The 15,966-nt window shown below is 31.8% G+C and overlaps 1 protein-coding gene across 3 annotated transcripts in view; it reads left to right on the top strand.

The window, feature by feature from the left end:
- LOC118193351 (uncharacterized) overlaps nt 1-15,966 on the top strand; it is a 370,168-nt gene that overhangs the window by 102,076 nt on the left and 252,126 nt on the right. For all 3 annotated transcript variants that reach the window (XM_085807853.1, XM_085807852.1, XM_085807851.1), the window contains exon 3: nt 3,274-3,405. In XM_085807853.1, coding sequence (XP_085663979.1) covers nt 3,274-3,405 — 132 coding nt within the window. The remainder of the gene's footprint in view (nt 1-3,273; nt 3,406-15,966) is intronic.

Here is a 15,966-nt window from a genome sequence, read left to right as displayed (position 1 = left end):
TAGCGCTCAAACTTCACTTTTTGCCGCTTTTTTCTTACAGAAATGGCTGCTAGAAAACGTTCAGCGATTATCTTGATTATTTAATTAAATTATTGAATTATTAATTAGACTGATTATTAATTAGATTTATTGAATCTGGTACAAATACTGTGAAGTTGGACTTTGCCTTGAACCCTGTTCTGAACTCTATCGTACTAAACTGCATTTCTAAGCTATTTTTCCCTCAGCGCTTTATATTTTCTTAAATTTTATACATTTTACTTTTTTATATTATGCGATAAATAGAAATTAACTGTAATTCGACTGAAATTTGTTAAAAAAAAGAATTTTTTTGGTGATAACATCTGAAATTGGTTTTTCTGGCAACTTAGTTTCTCATGATAAAAATGTATATGAAAAATATTTTCTAGAAAGAAAAAGTGCACTTTTCAGTTCTCCGATATATATATAGATTTAAAATATGAAAAAAAAAATACATAACTTTGGAAGCGATTTCGGTTCACAAATTGAGCAGTCAGAGAGTTAAATTGCTGAAAGTAGTTGATTTAAATAAAGTTGTAATTTGAAAAGTAATTTAAAGACATTATACCGCATCTAGTGGCAAACCTCTGAGATATGCCAATTTGGCAAGCAAGGTCATGATGATAAATGATATCTATATACTTTGAAATAGCAATGCTTTGACTGGCCGCATAAATAATAAATGTCATTGTAACGTCAACGGAACGAGTGCAATGGAACAATAGTGCTAAAATCGAAAACTAAGCTATAAACACTTTATGATACTAGCGATAGATGCTAGCATGTTTGTATGTGAATGGAGTGTTAAAAATGTAAAGTTTCTATTAAATTAACATAAAGGAAAAAACAATTAAAAAGTAAATGAAGACATAATATTATATAAAATAGTACTGTTATAACAGTACTATTTTATATTTGGAATTATTTATTTATAGTCATAAATAATTCCAAATATTATTTTAAATAAATTTAAATTACTGTGCTAAGAAGACTTTCTAAAACTTATCTAAAAAAGATAGTCTAAACGGCGCTGCAACTTAATGTATCTTCTCTCAATAATTTAGATCCAATACTTTATATGTTAGCCTATTCTTGCTATTAATCAAGTTTTACCAAATAAAAAATAAATAAGAAAGTTTACTTTTCAAAAATTGATTTTTATTTATTTATAATTTTTGAGGTTTAAAACCTATTTTTAGCTTATTGCTTAGAGAAACTCATAAAGTTAAATACTCGAAATATGGCATTTACATTCTGGAATTATCGTGTTAAGTAAATTGAATGGAATTAATACATATATTGATAATATCCTTATGATTGAAAAATATTCTGCGTAGACTGCGACGAAGTATCAATCATATAAACTGAGTTAATTTCTGTGCTTAATTTTTTTTGTTATTAAACGGATGTGCAAAGAAATACGCCGAGGTAAAAGGGCAAATTACCAATGCATAATTTTTTTTTATTCTATTAAGTATTTTTAAATGATAGATTTAACAAAAAATATACATTGCTTCATGCAGAACAGTTTTTCTATGCCGAAAACATGTAATATTACCATATTTTAAATCTATACCGAAAAAGAAGAGCTCTTAATGAGTTTGGTTTATTTGGAGTATGGCGAAACGAATAAAGGCTGTCTGCCAGTGGTAAGGGATCTACGAAAACTATTATACAGCGAACCAGTTCGCCGAGATTTGAGCCTAGGTGAAACTATCAATGTTTAGGGACTTTACAGCTAGGTCGTTGTGGACTGAAGAGTTCTTGAACAATGTATTAAAGAAAATATAAGTTACGATACTAGTAAACACAAAAGTGTGTTGAATTATAGATATACATGTTTAGTAAATGGGAGTTCCATTTATATATATGCCATTATGAAATATTATGAAAATAGCATAAAAATAGCAATGAAAGAAAGAAATGAATTTAAACCGTTGTAATATAAATTAATTTAAATGTATAACATTAGGAGTGTCTGCTATTGATTCCAATACTGCTGAAAGATTATAAATAGGATATATTATAAATCCCACGAACTCTGTGTTATAAATTACAACAGTTAGAAAAAATATATTAGCGTGATTCCACCCTCTTTCTTTGGAAATAATTTCATTGAAGCCCCAAACTAGATTGGAAAATAAGCTGCACACTGAACATTAATCTGTGCCAAGGCGTTAGAAGCATCTGTTAACTAGAGTTATGAACTATTAACTGGATTTATGAACAGAATTTTTAAAATTAGAATTATTTACCTAAATTGATAGTTTACCATCTAAGAAGTTTTATTAATATTTATTTCGTTAAGAAAACTAATTTAAACTACTCTACAAATTAATATCAGTATCTTCTCTCAAATCCAATGTTTGATATATATATATATATATATATTATATATCAGTTTTATGTATGTCACTGATCAATCAGTTTTTTGTATGTCAAAACTGATACATATACATCAACAGCTAAAAGCTACGACTTCAAAATTTTCGAATCCCTGTGAGGCACAAACAAGTTCTGACACATTGTTCTTTTATGTGTTATAAAACTACAATAGGAGTGTAAAAGAAATTCGTTTTTATTTTAATATATACCAGATTTTCATATAATATTTGTTTTATTTGCACGGTTTTCACAATATCTGAAAAACGAAATTATAGGGTTGTAGTCTGAATCAGGTATCAAATTTATAAGAGTAAATGACTATTTATAGCAACTATGCTCGTTCTGGAAATCCAAGTTCTTAAAAAGATCGGAAAGGGAAAACTAAGTTGCTTAGTTCTTCTTTGTTCTATTTATGCTTTGTATTTTAAGTGGAGGAGGAAAAAGTTGGGTATTGTTCGTTAGTGTTTTGGAGTTAGTACATAGGTAAGCCCCCCACTCAGTTAAATCTCGCGCACTTGGTAGAGTATCGTAAAAATTGAAAGTAAAATTAAAACGTAAATGAAAATATTTATCGTAATTCAGTTGTAGTACACTTATATATAATATATGTAATTTAAATATATTTGTAATTTAACTATATATGTAATTTAAATTCTGAAAAGACCGCACATTCTTATAAAGTATTTATATATTATCAAATGACATCACTCAAAAACGTGTAGAAACAAATCTATAAATATCTTGGATCGTTTATTCATTTTTGATGATATAGTGCTTCTATGAAATATTTTTGTTTGTAATTATAAAATATTGGGCATGTTAATAAGTATTTTATTTCTTTTGTAAAAAACGTATTTTCCTCCCCAGGCGGTTATCAACAGCACTATAACGCCAAACATGACCTTTACGAAAACATCGCAAAAATTTGGCCAGTGGTCAGACATCAGGGCTAATACAGTTTATGGTTTGGGCTTTGCATCTGAACCCGAGCTTAATAAGGTAGGTTGCATGTAAGATTTTCCCCTCATTTTTTAAACATGAGTATTTTATGTTCAATTTATTTATTGCTTTATATGTATCTGTATATGTGCTCGCTTGTACATACGTATGCGCAGACAGGATGTTCTAAAGAGGTAGCTATGTACTTTTTCTTACTTTAAATATATATCCTAGATATGCACTTTCAGTTCTAAAGTTTCTTAAAATAAGCTCGAAAATTTTATGAGAATAGTTTCAGCATTCAGGTGTACCGGTTTTGAAAATACAAAATTTAACCTTGTTTTAGTCGCCGTAGAGAAACATTCCCAATTAGTATGTAGTGTCCAACAGGTGCACTTCTGTGTGAAAGCCTGGAGTAGTAGTAACTACGCAAGAGAAGGGTTAAAGTACCCTTTATTAGCTCTTTAAAATTTACAATGCGTCAACTCGACGCTAACAAACTTCGCCTCTGCTTGGGAGGTAACTGAAAATTAAGTAACGAAACTAAAATTTGAAGATATTAGCAAGAGATAGAACTAACCTACAGGGTTCAGCGAGATCCCGTTACTTAAACCCCCTTCGAAACTAGTGGCAGCAAGTAAATGCAATCAAGCCACGTGAACTAGCAATAAGGCAAACGTATCTCCAGCAGAGATGGCGGTTGTAGCCTGTCTTTTCTACTACCGAAACTCGGCTTTTAAATACTTTCTCAAAGTAGAAATTTGCATTCCTTCACGTGTGCTACAAAATTTAAATATTCTGGCACTAACAATTAGGGGAATGAAGGCTTATAGGAAAGTTTAAACTTTAACTTGTTAGTTAAAATATAAATCCCTACAAGTAAAATATTCATTATGGTTACTACATTGAAATATATACATGCATTCTTTGTGCGCAAATTTCACGAAGATTACTGAGCAAATTTGCTGACTTAATAAATTTTCAACCTGTGCTCTTGACCGGAAGTAAAGTATTGTATTTACTCTACTGTCATATTTTAGTTTCCTAGACTTTATACATATATTCAAGCGATAAGAACCTACTCCCGCATACGCGTACCATACATGTGTTTGAGCACACGTGGATTTTAACCGGTATTCGCGGTATTTCGTATCCACCAGTTGTTAAAGCATAAATATCGTACCCAGATTTCTATGGTTTCTGATGATCTTTCTTGTAAAATACTTTTTATTATTATTTATTAACAGAACTGCACCCGTGAGCTTTATGATTACCAAACAAACGTTTATTTTTCTAAACATTTGTTTAAAATAACCAATATTGGTTGGCGACTTTTCATGTGGATACGGATAATCAGAATGTACCAAAAACAATCGTGAAGCCAATAAGTGACATTGACATACATACTTATAATGTAGTAATATTTAACACATTCAATTATATGAGCTTTCCGATAAGTTGAATTTTTCCTCTTTTTACCAGAAATAGAATACACAGCGTGTAATCTTCTCCTGTCAATTTTCAAGCGCTAAAATTAATGAAAAAGTTAAAAATAAATAAATTATCGAAGAAAATATTCGAGTAAATACGTAATTCACAGATGATTTTCCGACATTTTCGAAAAGGTGAAGGAGCAATTACGAAACAAATATTGATTAAGGAAACAGTGTTGGGTAAATCAGAATTAATAATTAATTGTAGCTGGCCCAAGATATTATTAATTTCTTTTATCTCGTCGAAATTTGCAAAAAAGAGAACTTTTTACGTTTAAGTTATCAGCAGATATTGAACATTGGTTTTTTAACTTTTTGCTCTAAATGGCGAATAAGAAAATTTTAAATTTTATATTTAAATTGGTTAACATTGAGTGCTATAAGTATTCTCATAAAATTTCGTACATTGTTTTGAGAAACTTTGTAACTGGAAGTACCTGTCTAGGATCAATAGTTAAGGAAATGAAACTTGTAACTATCTTTTTTGAACTCGTGGTGTGTGTGTATATATATAATTTATTATTGAAGAAGGCATTTCATATATCATCTCTAAAGAACAGAAATTTAATTAAAGCGATATATATATATATATATACTCGCATACACACCTAGATGAATATAAAAAGTTATGCACCAAGAAAATTTTATCCGAAAGAGACGAAAATCGGTAAATGTGATATGCGTGTAATGAAACGCTAACAGTATCATAGGAATTGAATGCTTTATTCAAGAAGGACTGCAAGAACAAAAGAATCAGTAATGCGTTGGCTTGGATCACCTCTGGCCCTGAAGCAAGCTGTTATTCGCCAGGACATTGACTTGTAGAGTTGACGGATATCTTCCTATGAGATTGTTTGCCATATACACGCTCGAACTGTCGAGTTAGATCGGCACGAGTCAAGGACTGTGGAAGATGCTTGCTTATCAAAGCCCAAACATGCTCTTTGGGGAAGAGGTATTTCGATCGTAATGGCGAGGGAAGTATTGGAGGAAGACAAGCTCTAGAAAGTCGTCCCATGCGCGGCCGGTCATTATACTGTTGAAATACAAGCCCAGGGGTCCATGAAATGAAGGGCAATATTACGGGGCGCAGAATCTTGTCGACGTACTAATGCGCCCAGAATCTGACGGTGTGCAGTGGTGAGGGGCAGTCAGCACAATGGCCTCCATGACCTCAGCCCCATTTCGCTGAGTCGCATGTCAGTGCAGTCTCTAGTGTCACGGTTACACGTTAGATCATTGATAAGGACGTATCGGTGACTGTGAACGCCGAGCGGACGATTAGTCTGTCCTCGCCTTCTGTCGTCGCTCGGTCGACCGCTAAATTCTTGACTCTCTGTACAGCCTTGGCTCAACCAATCATGTCAACATGCTGAATGATAGCATTCCTATGACCCAGATGTCTAGCGATTCTGCAATTTGATCACCCTGCCTCCTTTAGTTCAACTGCACTCTCAAATGGTGACATCTGCTCATACTGTTCAGGAACCCGTCGGCGAAGCATGGTGTAGTCTACGTCGGTTGACGAAACCACATTCACGTGAAAGTTTGCATTCGAATGACGTATGTTTTATACACCATCTTAATGTTCTTTTAGAATATACCAGCTAGTCGCTCATTGGCCGTCAAAAGTTAATCATTTGCATATTCTTTTTTAAGGTACAGGCATATGCAGTTTTGTTAACTCCTTCTTGGTGGTTCTCCTTTTATGTTAAAGATTGTATATTAATTAGTTTGCTGCATTTAAAATAGATTTCTTATTTTGGTAAGCTATGATTTAAATTTTAGTTTATTAATATCTGGTGAGCAAAGATTATATTAGAAGTTTTGTATGCATCTGTCTTTCAAATTTATTTTCCACCGATGAACAACTGTCTTAGTTTGTTTTTTTAAAGCAAAATTAATTGTGAAAATTAAATTTTGTGATTTTTCTCTTCCATGTTATTGATCGTGTTTCCTGGTTTATGGACTGCGAAAGTGGCTGATATTGGTATTATGTACCTTTTATTAATTACTAATCATCAAGTGAATTGTTATTGGTTTGAGGAAAAAAATTCTTAAATTTGTTTCCGTGGTTCTTGAAAATGTTATGCAAGACTTTGATATCAAAAAGCAATATGTCAAAACCTAGCGCCTTTTTAAATCCAACCTGAAGAGAAATTAGCCAACGTATGATTTAAATTAGACAAAAAAAGTAACCTTAAATAGGCTTAGATTTTGAGTAAAAACCTATGTCGATTGAGGGTGACGAAAGAAGTCCCTTCGTCTAATCATCCTCAAAATCTTCATCTATCTAAGGTTTTCTTTTTCTTTCTTTCTTTTTTTTGGGGGGGGGCTAATTGTAAACACTTTTAAAATGTATCAAGAAGAGCTTTTTAGTGGCACTGTTTCTGATTTTCTCATTTGTCTTAGACGGATATTATTTAGTATCTGTTCTTAGATGTTTGCCATTACTGATGAACTGTTTGGATGCTTTCCAGTTTCTCGCACAATGGATCTTTTTACTACACTCCTAAAAGTAAACGACTGAAGAAACAACAACATCATGTTTAACCCTGGCTTTATTCCTACTTTGCATTCGCCATGTTTCTCATTGTCATGTCACTTCTGTAATACCTAAATAACTTATCTGGATTTGGCTAGATATAAGAAAATGAGAATATATGTTACTAATTATTCATGTCTATACATCTAATCACGTCTTTGTGTTCTGGTGGTAGTAATGCTAAAATGAAGTCGGTAATCATAGAGGGTAAAAATCGTTAAGAATTTTATGAGTCTGAAAATGTAAACAATTTTTTTAAAAAAAAATTGCATATTTTTCTTTTGCATGTGTTTTCGCTGTGCTATTTTAACTAAGTCACCAAGTTTTATTGTCAAATGTGAAATATCCTTAGGATGGTAAATGCTTTTTTTTATCTTCTAAAACCTTTTAAAAGGTTGCAAATTTTGTAAATCTTCATTTTTTTGATTAGTGTATTTAAAAAACGGTTTTCTGTTTTATTAAAATTCTATAGATTATTATAGTTAAGAGATATTCTTATTCATTTCCTTATCACGGGATGTTTTCAGTTCATTATTTTTTGAATTTGTGATCCAAAAATGGCATTTAAACGTTAAATTTTAAGATTTTACTTGATTAACATTTCCCGGAGGTTGTGGTAGTCTTTTGTACCCTATCTCGGATATAGATGGCAGCACCATCTGAATTTGTTTACTCGCTGAGTAAGGCGAGAATTCCTTTCCATTATTATTATTAAAATGCATCTCTCATCTCAAAAATTCTTAGATTTCAGTAAAATTTCTGTAGATTTCATTGATTTAGCGGTTGCCGATTGAGCGAATAATTTTTAAGACCAATTTTTAGACGCTATCGTGAATTCGAGAAACGAATGTGCTTACAATCACGGAAGTTTAGGAGCGGTCACAAAAGTGTGCAAAAGAACTTTACGAATAAAAGTGACATTAAGACGAATTTCGAAATTTGTGTATTTTCCCCTGAATATTGCTAAGAAAGCAATTTGGACTTTCTGCGATGAGAAAAATTATTATTATTCATTTGGGCGATTATTTTATTCAAAACCTAGGTTTGCGTTACTTCAGTGCTAAAAATAATAAGAGTAGGTAACGCGGAGACAAGGAAATTGAGAAGGATTTGTCGCATAATTTTTATTATAAATGATTGTCTTGTGATGCGAGTTTTAATTCATTTCATTTAGGTAATTAGTATATTAAACTGTTTTAAAACTATCAATCAGTGAAACTATGTGATTTTTTGTGCTTGATCTTAATTCGTAGTGAAACGCCATCTTCCTTTAAAGCATATTTTTTAGAATAATTGTTACCTAAGTAATTAACACCGCTGAGGAGCGATGACAACTGCATTTAATGTAATTAAGTTTTTGGATCTTCTTATATTGCAAATAAATTTTTTTGAAAATGTTGCACCATAGTTCATTAATTAAAAGCGAGAACATCGTAAAGGGATGTAATTACGGAGCAGCTCTACCTAACAGTTAGCGGATTTCGAGTTCAATTCCGCGCAGTGGCATTGTTGTTTTTCAAGGTTCTTGCTCAGAAAATCTTGTTAAGTCTTGAATAATTATTAATAAGTCAATTATTAACAAGAATAATTCCTAATGTTAATTATTATTGTTAATAATAATTGATAATTACCTGTAATAAATTATATGGGTTTTGCGTTTTCTCCTCAGTCACCCATTATTGTGTGGGGGGCAATGTACTGAATTAAAGGTATTCCTCCCATGGGTCCTTGTAGTGTCATACTTTGCATCCATCTTTTCCCCAGTAACAGGAACGCTGGAATCTATCAGAATTTCCTTAATGAAATAATTCTGAGTCAGTCTCGAAGTGTATGCATTTTTTCGGGTGGGACTCACTTTAGAACAAAGAGAGGGAGCTTTTGATTTGTTTTTGTATTGCTTAAGATTTTTCATTCTTTTGTTTAATAACAGGAAACTTTCCCTTAGCTGTAGCTTAATACCTGTGTTACTTAAGCCTGAATCGGTATGCATTATAAAAAAGTTTTTCTCCCTCAGATCGATTAACTAAAAAATTAAAATTAAAATTAAATCGCGCGGCTGTAAAAGGAAAAAAAATAATTCCTTGTCTCTACTTAGTTTAAATAAATACTTTATGACAAACAATTGCTTAAAAAGAAAGCTTATTGCTTAAAAAATAATCGCATAAATCATGAACAAGCAATAAAGCTTAAAAATCTGATTAAAATTTACAGTTTTAGTGAACCGAGTCCAGAAACATTTAAAACAGATGTAATCCAACATATGAAAAAAGAAATGAAAATTTGATCAAAAAATATAAAATAAAAATAGTTCTTAAAATCTGTAACATGACTAGCAAAAGTTTTGAAATGAAAAAAATATATTTGCCTGCATAGTAGAAATCTAGAAAGAAATTTTAAACTGATTAAACTTGATAAGAATAATTAGAAAAAACTTCTTTTGTGACATAAAGTATGTAGTAGTAGAAATGCAAAATTTAAGAATGGTGGCTTTACATAGATTAAGACTCCTTGAATTACCTGGATTATTAATATTGCCATTAAATTTAACAGTTGTGAAATAAGGTGCAAAGTAGAAAGTCTTTCCATTTATTATTTTCAATGATTTGAATAAAATTGTGGAAAATTTATTAGTAATTATAAAAAGCTGTTTTAAATTTCTGTAAGCGAAAGTGCAAATTTTGAAAGTGGTAAAATTTAGTGTCTTTAATTGGAATGTTTTGGGGTATTAATTACTTTTCATTATTTTTAGTAATCCAGCAGAAATTGCAATTTGGATTCATTTCCCAGAAAATTGCTAATAAATTTTGTTTAAGTTATTGAGGAAAAACAAATTCGATGACTTTTTTATGGTTGTTGGTTCCATTGGTAATAAAGCGAAATTTAAAGGGCTTTTTCTTAAACTTAGATAAAGCATACAGGTTGAAGAATCTGTTGTATTCCATGGAAAGTAATTAGTTTGTTCAGTGTGGATTTTTTAGTGGCATGAACTTTTTCATAGGTAACAGGACGATGAAGTTTTGCTCAATAAGCTCGTAAGATTTTTTTTTTTTTTTTTTTTTTTTTTTTTTTTTTTTTGGCAAATAATGCTAAAATTGTTGCTGGCTTTGTCAAATCTGCTGATGATAGATTTTTTTTTTTATCTATTTAATTCTGCAAAGTAAATTGGGCCAGTTAATCCGCCTTTCAAAGTTGTTTGATTTAGTTAAGCTCATTTTCCTTGTAGCAGAGAGCTTTATTTTTCCATTCGAAGAAAGCTTCGGTGGGAAAGCTGAGCTGGTAGCTGATCTTAAAAAAACGAATTCATCAAGGTTGTCTTTAATACTTTTATGGCAAAAAATTTTATGCAATTTAGGAACTGCCTTAAACTCATTTTTTAATAATATCTTTAAAAGCATGATCTTCAACAAATTGTAGATTACCAGTAGGATGTGTTTATGGTGTAGATCAGGGGTTCTCAACCGGTGGTACGCAAGAGAAAAATAGGTGGTACGCAAAGAAGCAAAATATTTTTAACTGTTAAATTCAAAAATTAAAACCCCAACATCCTGATTGAGTGTTTTCTCTAACACTCGTAAATTTATGCGATCTGAGCTTTGTTCAAGAATGGTGGTGGTAGTAGTACTTTATATTAGTGGTGGTACTAAAGGTTTTCAGTTTTTGTTTAGATGGTACACGTTAGTCAAAAGGTTGAGAACCACTGGTGTAGATCAATAAATTGAATAATTTATTGATCTACACCAGTAATCAAATTTCCTGACAGAAAACAACTTTGTCTATAACTAGTGGTATCGTGAGGTTTGGTTGTTTAAGCTACTAGTATTCTTATTGTATTTGAAACAGATTTGCGTAAAGTAATTTTGGCAGGAAAAAGGATTTGCGTTTTTGAAAATTTTATTAAATGTAATTTTATCAAAACTAGGTTAAAAGAAAGTAATTTTGTAGAAATGTTTTGTAATATTCTTACTAATTCCCGTAATTTTCAAATGAATAAAGTCGAGTACCAAATTTTTAATAATTTGAATTCTCTTGAATTTCTCTGGGAAAAAGATTTTAAGCTAAAGCAGAAACGTGTGAAGAATTTTTTACGTGTTTTTAGCAAAATGGGCTTTACCGTAAAAACTATTTAAATGAAGAAGTAGCTAAATGAAGTATTTTTTACGTGGTCGTTGGAAGTAATTGATTGATTTATTGTAATTTAAGATTCAATTGAAGTTGTTTTAGCGCTTGATTACATTATTTTTGAATGGCCTAAATTTTTTTTTTTCCATTTTGAAATTTGTCTTTCATTTAAATATATATGCATGTAACTGATCTATGTGTTTTTCATTGTGAATAATTAATGCTTGATCATTATTTAAAAAGCAAATGCGATAAATCATACTTCATTCCATCTGTGGTAATAAACATTGAATTCAATAGTATGTAGTCTTCCCCCTCCATAGAAGGAGATAAGTTTAGAATATACGCTGCTAATTATTTTTAGATTTTGCTGCAGTAAATCCAACTAGCATAACAACTTACAAAGCTTACCGACATATGGTAAAAAATAATTGTTTGTGTATTATTAAAGTTTCCCACGACAATTAACTACCTTTTTCCTCCCCCCTTCTCTTAACAATAGCACAATTTTCCGATGAAATAGGACATTTAAACATTTTAATGTTCAACCATTTTGTATTGATGATGTTTTAGATAGCTGTGTGCTGAAAGGGAATATGCCGATGGGAATTAAATTAATGCGAAATTCAATCTTAGACTGATCTGTTAAAATAACTATGTATTTCGAGAAACTCTGGCACGGAAGCCTCCATGTGCGTATAAGAGTTGTTATACTCCCTTGTTCACAGTAACATCAGCCCAAGCCCACGAAATTCCTCGTTACGAGAAACGCAAGGTAGGCCTGTCGTTGGCAACCAGGCTTGAGCAGCTTGCAGGTGATTCGGCCTCCAATTTTGATGGAGAGCACCCCTCTCTCCTTCAACAAACCACCTGAGAGGACTTGCGGCTCACCGCATATTTAGAGTGCGGCCATGCCGCACCGACACCATACATCTACAAACATCCATGCTTTCTCCGGGGTTCGAACCCCGGCCCTTCGGCACTTCAGTCAGCCACGCTAACCATTATACCGGTTGGGCGGCACGCGTATGAGTTGTACTTTAAAGCCAAGGTCAGTCTGTGACAGAATTTTGCGTTTGTTTAATCCATGGTTAAAAAATGTAAACCTTTATTTACAGAGTAATTCATGAATTCATGAATATATAGGACAAGCAATACATGAAATGACAGAAAAACTGTTCCAAGTGGTTGTCCAGATTCCAGGATTGGGATTTTATTTGACTTAATTTTGCTCAACAGAAAAAGATGATTATCATTTTCTTGTGATACTTGCTTCAGCATTTGCTTTGCTATCCTTTCCAAGAATACGTTAATTAAACACTTCGTTAAAGATGCATTTTCAGTATTTTGATGATATTCTGAAATTGTGCGATTTCCCTTTTTTCATTTCATTGTATGTTAAATTGACGCTGGATTCATACCTCCAGAATTATGCCCTTCTGCAATCGGTCAACCATTTTGAATCACCCTGTAATTCAGAACTGTTATCGGATATTAATCATATATTTATATTAGTTATGAGTGTTTGAGAAAGATAATGAATTGTACTGAATATTTTTCAAAGTATTTAATTAAGATTAAAGGTATACAATCTAATTATATTTTATTTTGATTCTTGTTATTGTTGAGCATTTTCCTCATATTTATTCATTACATCAGAAAGCAATGAAAAAGTTATGAAGGGACAAACAAGATGTTTTCAAAAAGGACTGCATTAATCGTCAGTGAAATAATTAATATTGAAAACGTATAAAACAAATGAAAGAATAAATACACTAGTCGGGGAAAAAGTATAAGAGGAATAATCTTCAGCCAAGGACGCTATTGTGGCATTTGAAAGCCGAATGGGCTCTTGAATTAATGAAAAGGCAGAAAGGTAAGGACCATATTAATTTTGTTAATCAATTCACATGTAAAAATCCAGGTACAGAAAATTTTATCATTTCTTTGTTGTGTACTAATTAAGATAAGTGAAAGTAATTAAACCATCTATTAAATTACATCAGAAACTGCAACAAAGCCAAAAACTAATAAAGAAATAGGAGCACATAATTAAGAGAATAGAATTCTTGAGAATTTTTTAAATAATAAATAAATATTAAAAGAATTTAAAGAATTTGTAAAGTATTCATTTATTTTACTTAACCAGTTATTCTATGTTCAGAGTTGTCCCTTTCCGTTTTCCTGTCGGAATGCTAATTTTAGTTCCCGCGTATTGAAATGAGGTAGGGAGAGATAGTATTTTAAAGGGAGGTTTAGATTGTTTAATCAGAGCGTGAGTGGCCGGTCGTTAAACACTGAACACTGGTAGTTCGTTCCGGATTCGAATCCCGGCGAATGGGCTGGCTGCTTGGGCGTTTTCGTGATTTCCAAGCCACCTCCACGAAGGCATCCCTCTTGCAAGTCAGACAGCTCTCGAGTGCTTTGCCATAAATAAATAATAATAATAATAATAATAAAAGGCTGGTGAAGGCCACGTTATTAGTTGAAATTCTGCTATTGTATTCTACTATTACTGTACTATTCTGCTAGTCTGCGTTGTTTTGTTCTTGCCAATAGGACTTTTGACGCCGGCGTAGATTTTGAGCCAACATGCACATTATTCATTTCTGTGTAGCCTTTGGCTAAAGATCTAAATTAGTTTTAATTTGAATTCATTAGTTTTGAGTTACGTTATAAATGCTGGCTGGCTTTATAGGCACAAGAAGTGTCTTCTGTTAATAAAAGGATCTGTTACACTCTTTTTACGTTTCTCTATGTTCTTACCGGACATACGATAAGTCGCTTAGATCCATCAATATTCTGGATTTAGTGTATGCTTCTCAAGAAGAAGAGACTCTACAAATATGAAATTAAGAAAAAAGCATATTATTAATTTTCTGTAGCCCTGTGTTCCCACAACCTTTTTCCTAATAATTTTAATTGTTATGTTATGGTACCGTTTTTACATACTGTATTCAGACATGCGTAATTTTAAACACTCCCTGGGTAATCTAGCTGAAACGTAACCTTATGGGCCTTTCGGTGTTCATCATGGCCTTCACAAGGTAGATTGTGGCATTATTGAATTAAAGACAACTTTCAAGAAAGATATATTTCTCCTAATTTAAAGCTCTTCATATTACTTCAGTATTCATTGGATTTTATTTTTATGAATATTTCTTCAATATTCTAATATTTGAGTAATTTATCAATTAATTTTGCGTTTGCAGTTTGATTTCGTTCGTTTTTTATGTAAATTACTTTTATTTTTTAATTTAATCCTTATAATGCAAGAAGCAGTATAGGGATGACGAAATTTTCTCAATCTTGGTTTTGACATCTGGATTTCTTTTAAAAAGCATTCATACGGTTTTTGATTTTTCTCTTTTATTAACTTATGAGGTAAGCTTACTTCATTCTCTGTACGGTGATAGCTTTCTTGGCTGACGTTTCTTCTATATCTTTATTTTGCTCTTTATTAAAAGCACATTTGTTTTAAGAGGTGTCAGCAACCCTTATACCGACAATGTTACAATGACAATGGCCATTTTCGATGCACCTTTTCTCAAAATCTGCTGTAGATACACGCATGAAATTTTTTGTCTAATTAAAGTATACCTATCTTATTATACTGAAATGAGCTTTTGAAGCATTTGCAATTTTAGAGTAATTTACAGAATATTTTGTTAGGCATAGTAAAATTTAGCACTTTTCTCACACAAAAACGTTAATTTTTTTTTTTTTTTTTTTTTTTACTTAGTTTATCAAAAAAAGCTCATTTCAGTAAATATTAGGAAACCTAATAAATAAGCCATAAAAATTTTAGATACCCGTGGAGCAGTAGTTCCTGAGAAAAGGTACATCTAGTTTTATAAAAAATCACGTTTGGAGAAAAACGCGTTTTTATGTAAAAATTCTCATTAATCAAAGCACTCGATGACAAATTAAAACTAGATTTTTTACCGTTCTAATTTTCATAGAGATTAAAGAATGGTATTTTTGGAAAGATAAAAGTATAGAGAATTTGAAAATGCAAAAATCCGAAATCACCATTTTTTGAAGATTTTTTGGGTTCCAACATCCTTAATTCAACTTAGCCTGCTTCGCTTCATTGCAGTATATGGTGAGTGTTACATGGGTTATATCAATTGAACGATTGGGAAGATAACGTAACTATTAACAGAAAGTATACCGGAGATTTCTATTTCAAATTTCAGGAATAGTTGCTCATTCCTGACAACTGAATAAAAAGGAGCGTTGGACGTTTACGCCGAATCGTACAATTTGACTCCTCTTGCTAGATGACTTTTATTTATTGATTATTTATTGCTACTTTCTGTTTCCATTCCCCGACTTTTCCCGGAGTTCTCCCTTATATTTAATTTGCAGTTTGGATTTTGGAGGAGAAAAAGGGAGACTTTTACGAGGGCAAGCGATGAAAATTTGGAGTGCTGCCAAAATTGTCTGCAACTGTTTTCGTCT

This window comes from Stegodyphus dumicola, chromosome X1, assembly GCF_044657685.1.
Source record: "Stegodyphus dumicola isolate Sdum_Otavi_A_Nest chromosome X1, ASM4465768v1".
NCBI classification, from domain to species: Eukaryota; Metazoa; Arthropoda; class Arachnida; order Araneae; family Eresidae; genus Stegodyphus; species Stegodyphus dumicola.
Note: the sequence above shows the minus strand (reverse complement) of the source record. Positions and strands in the feature narration are given on the sequence as shown.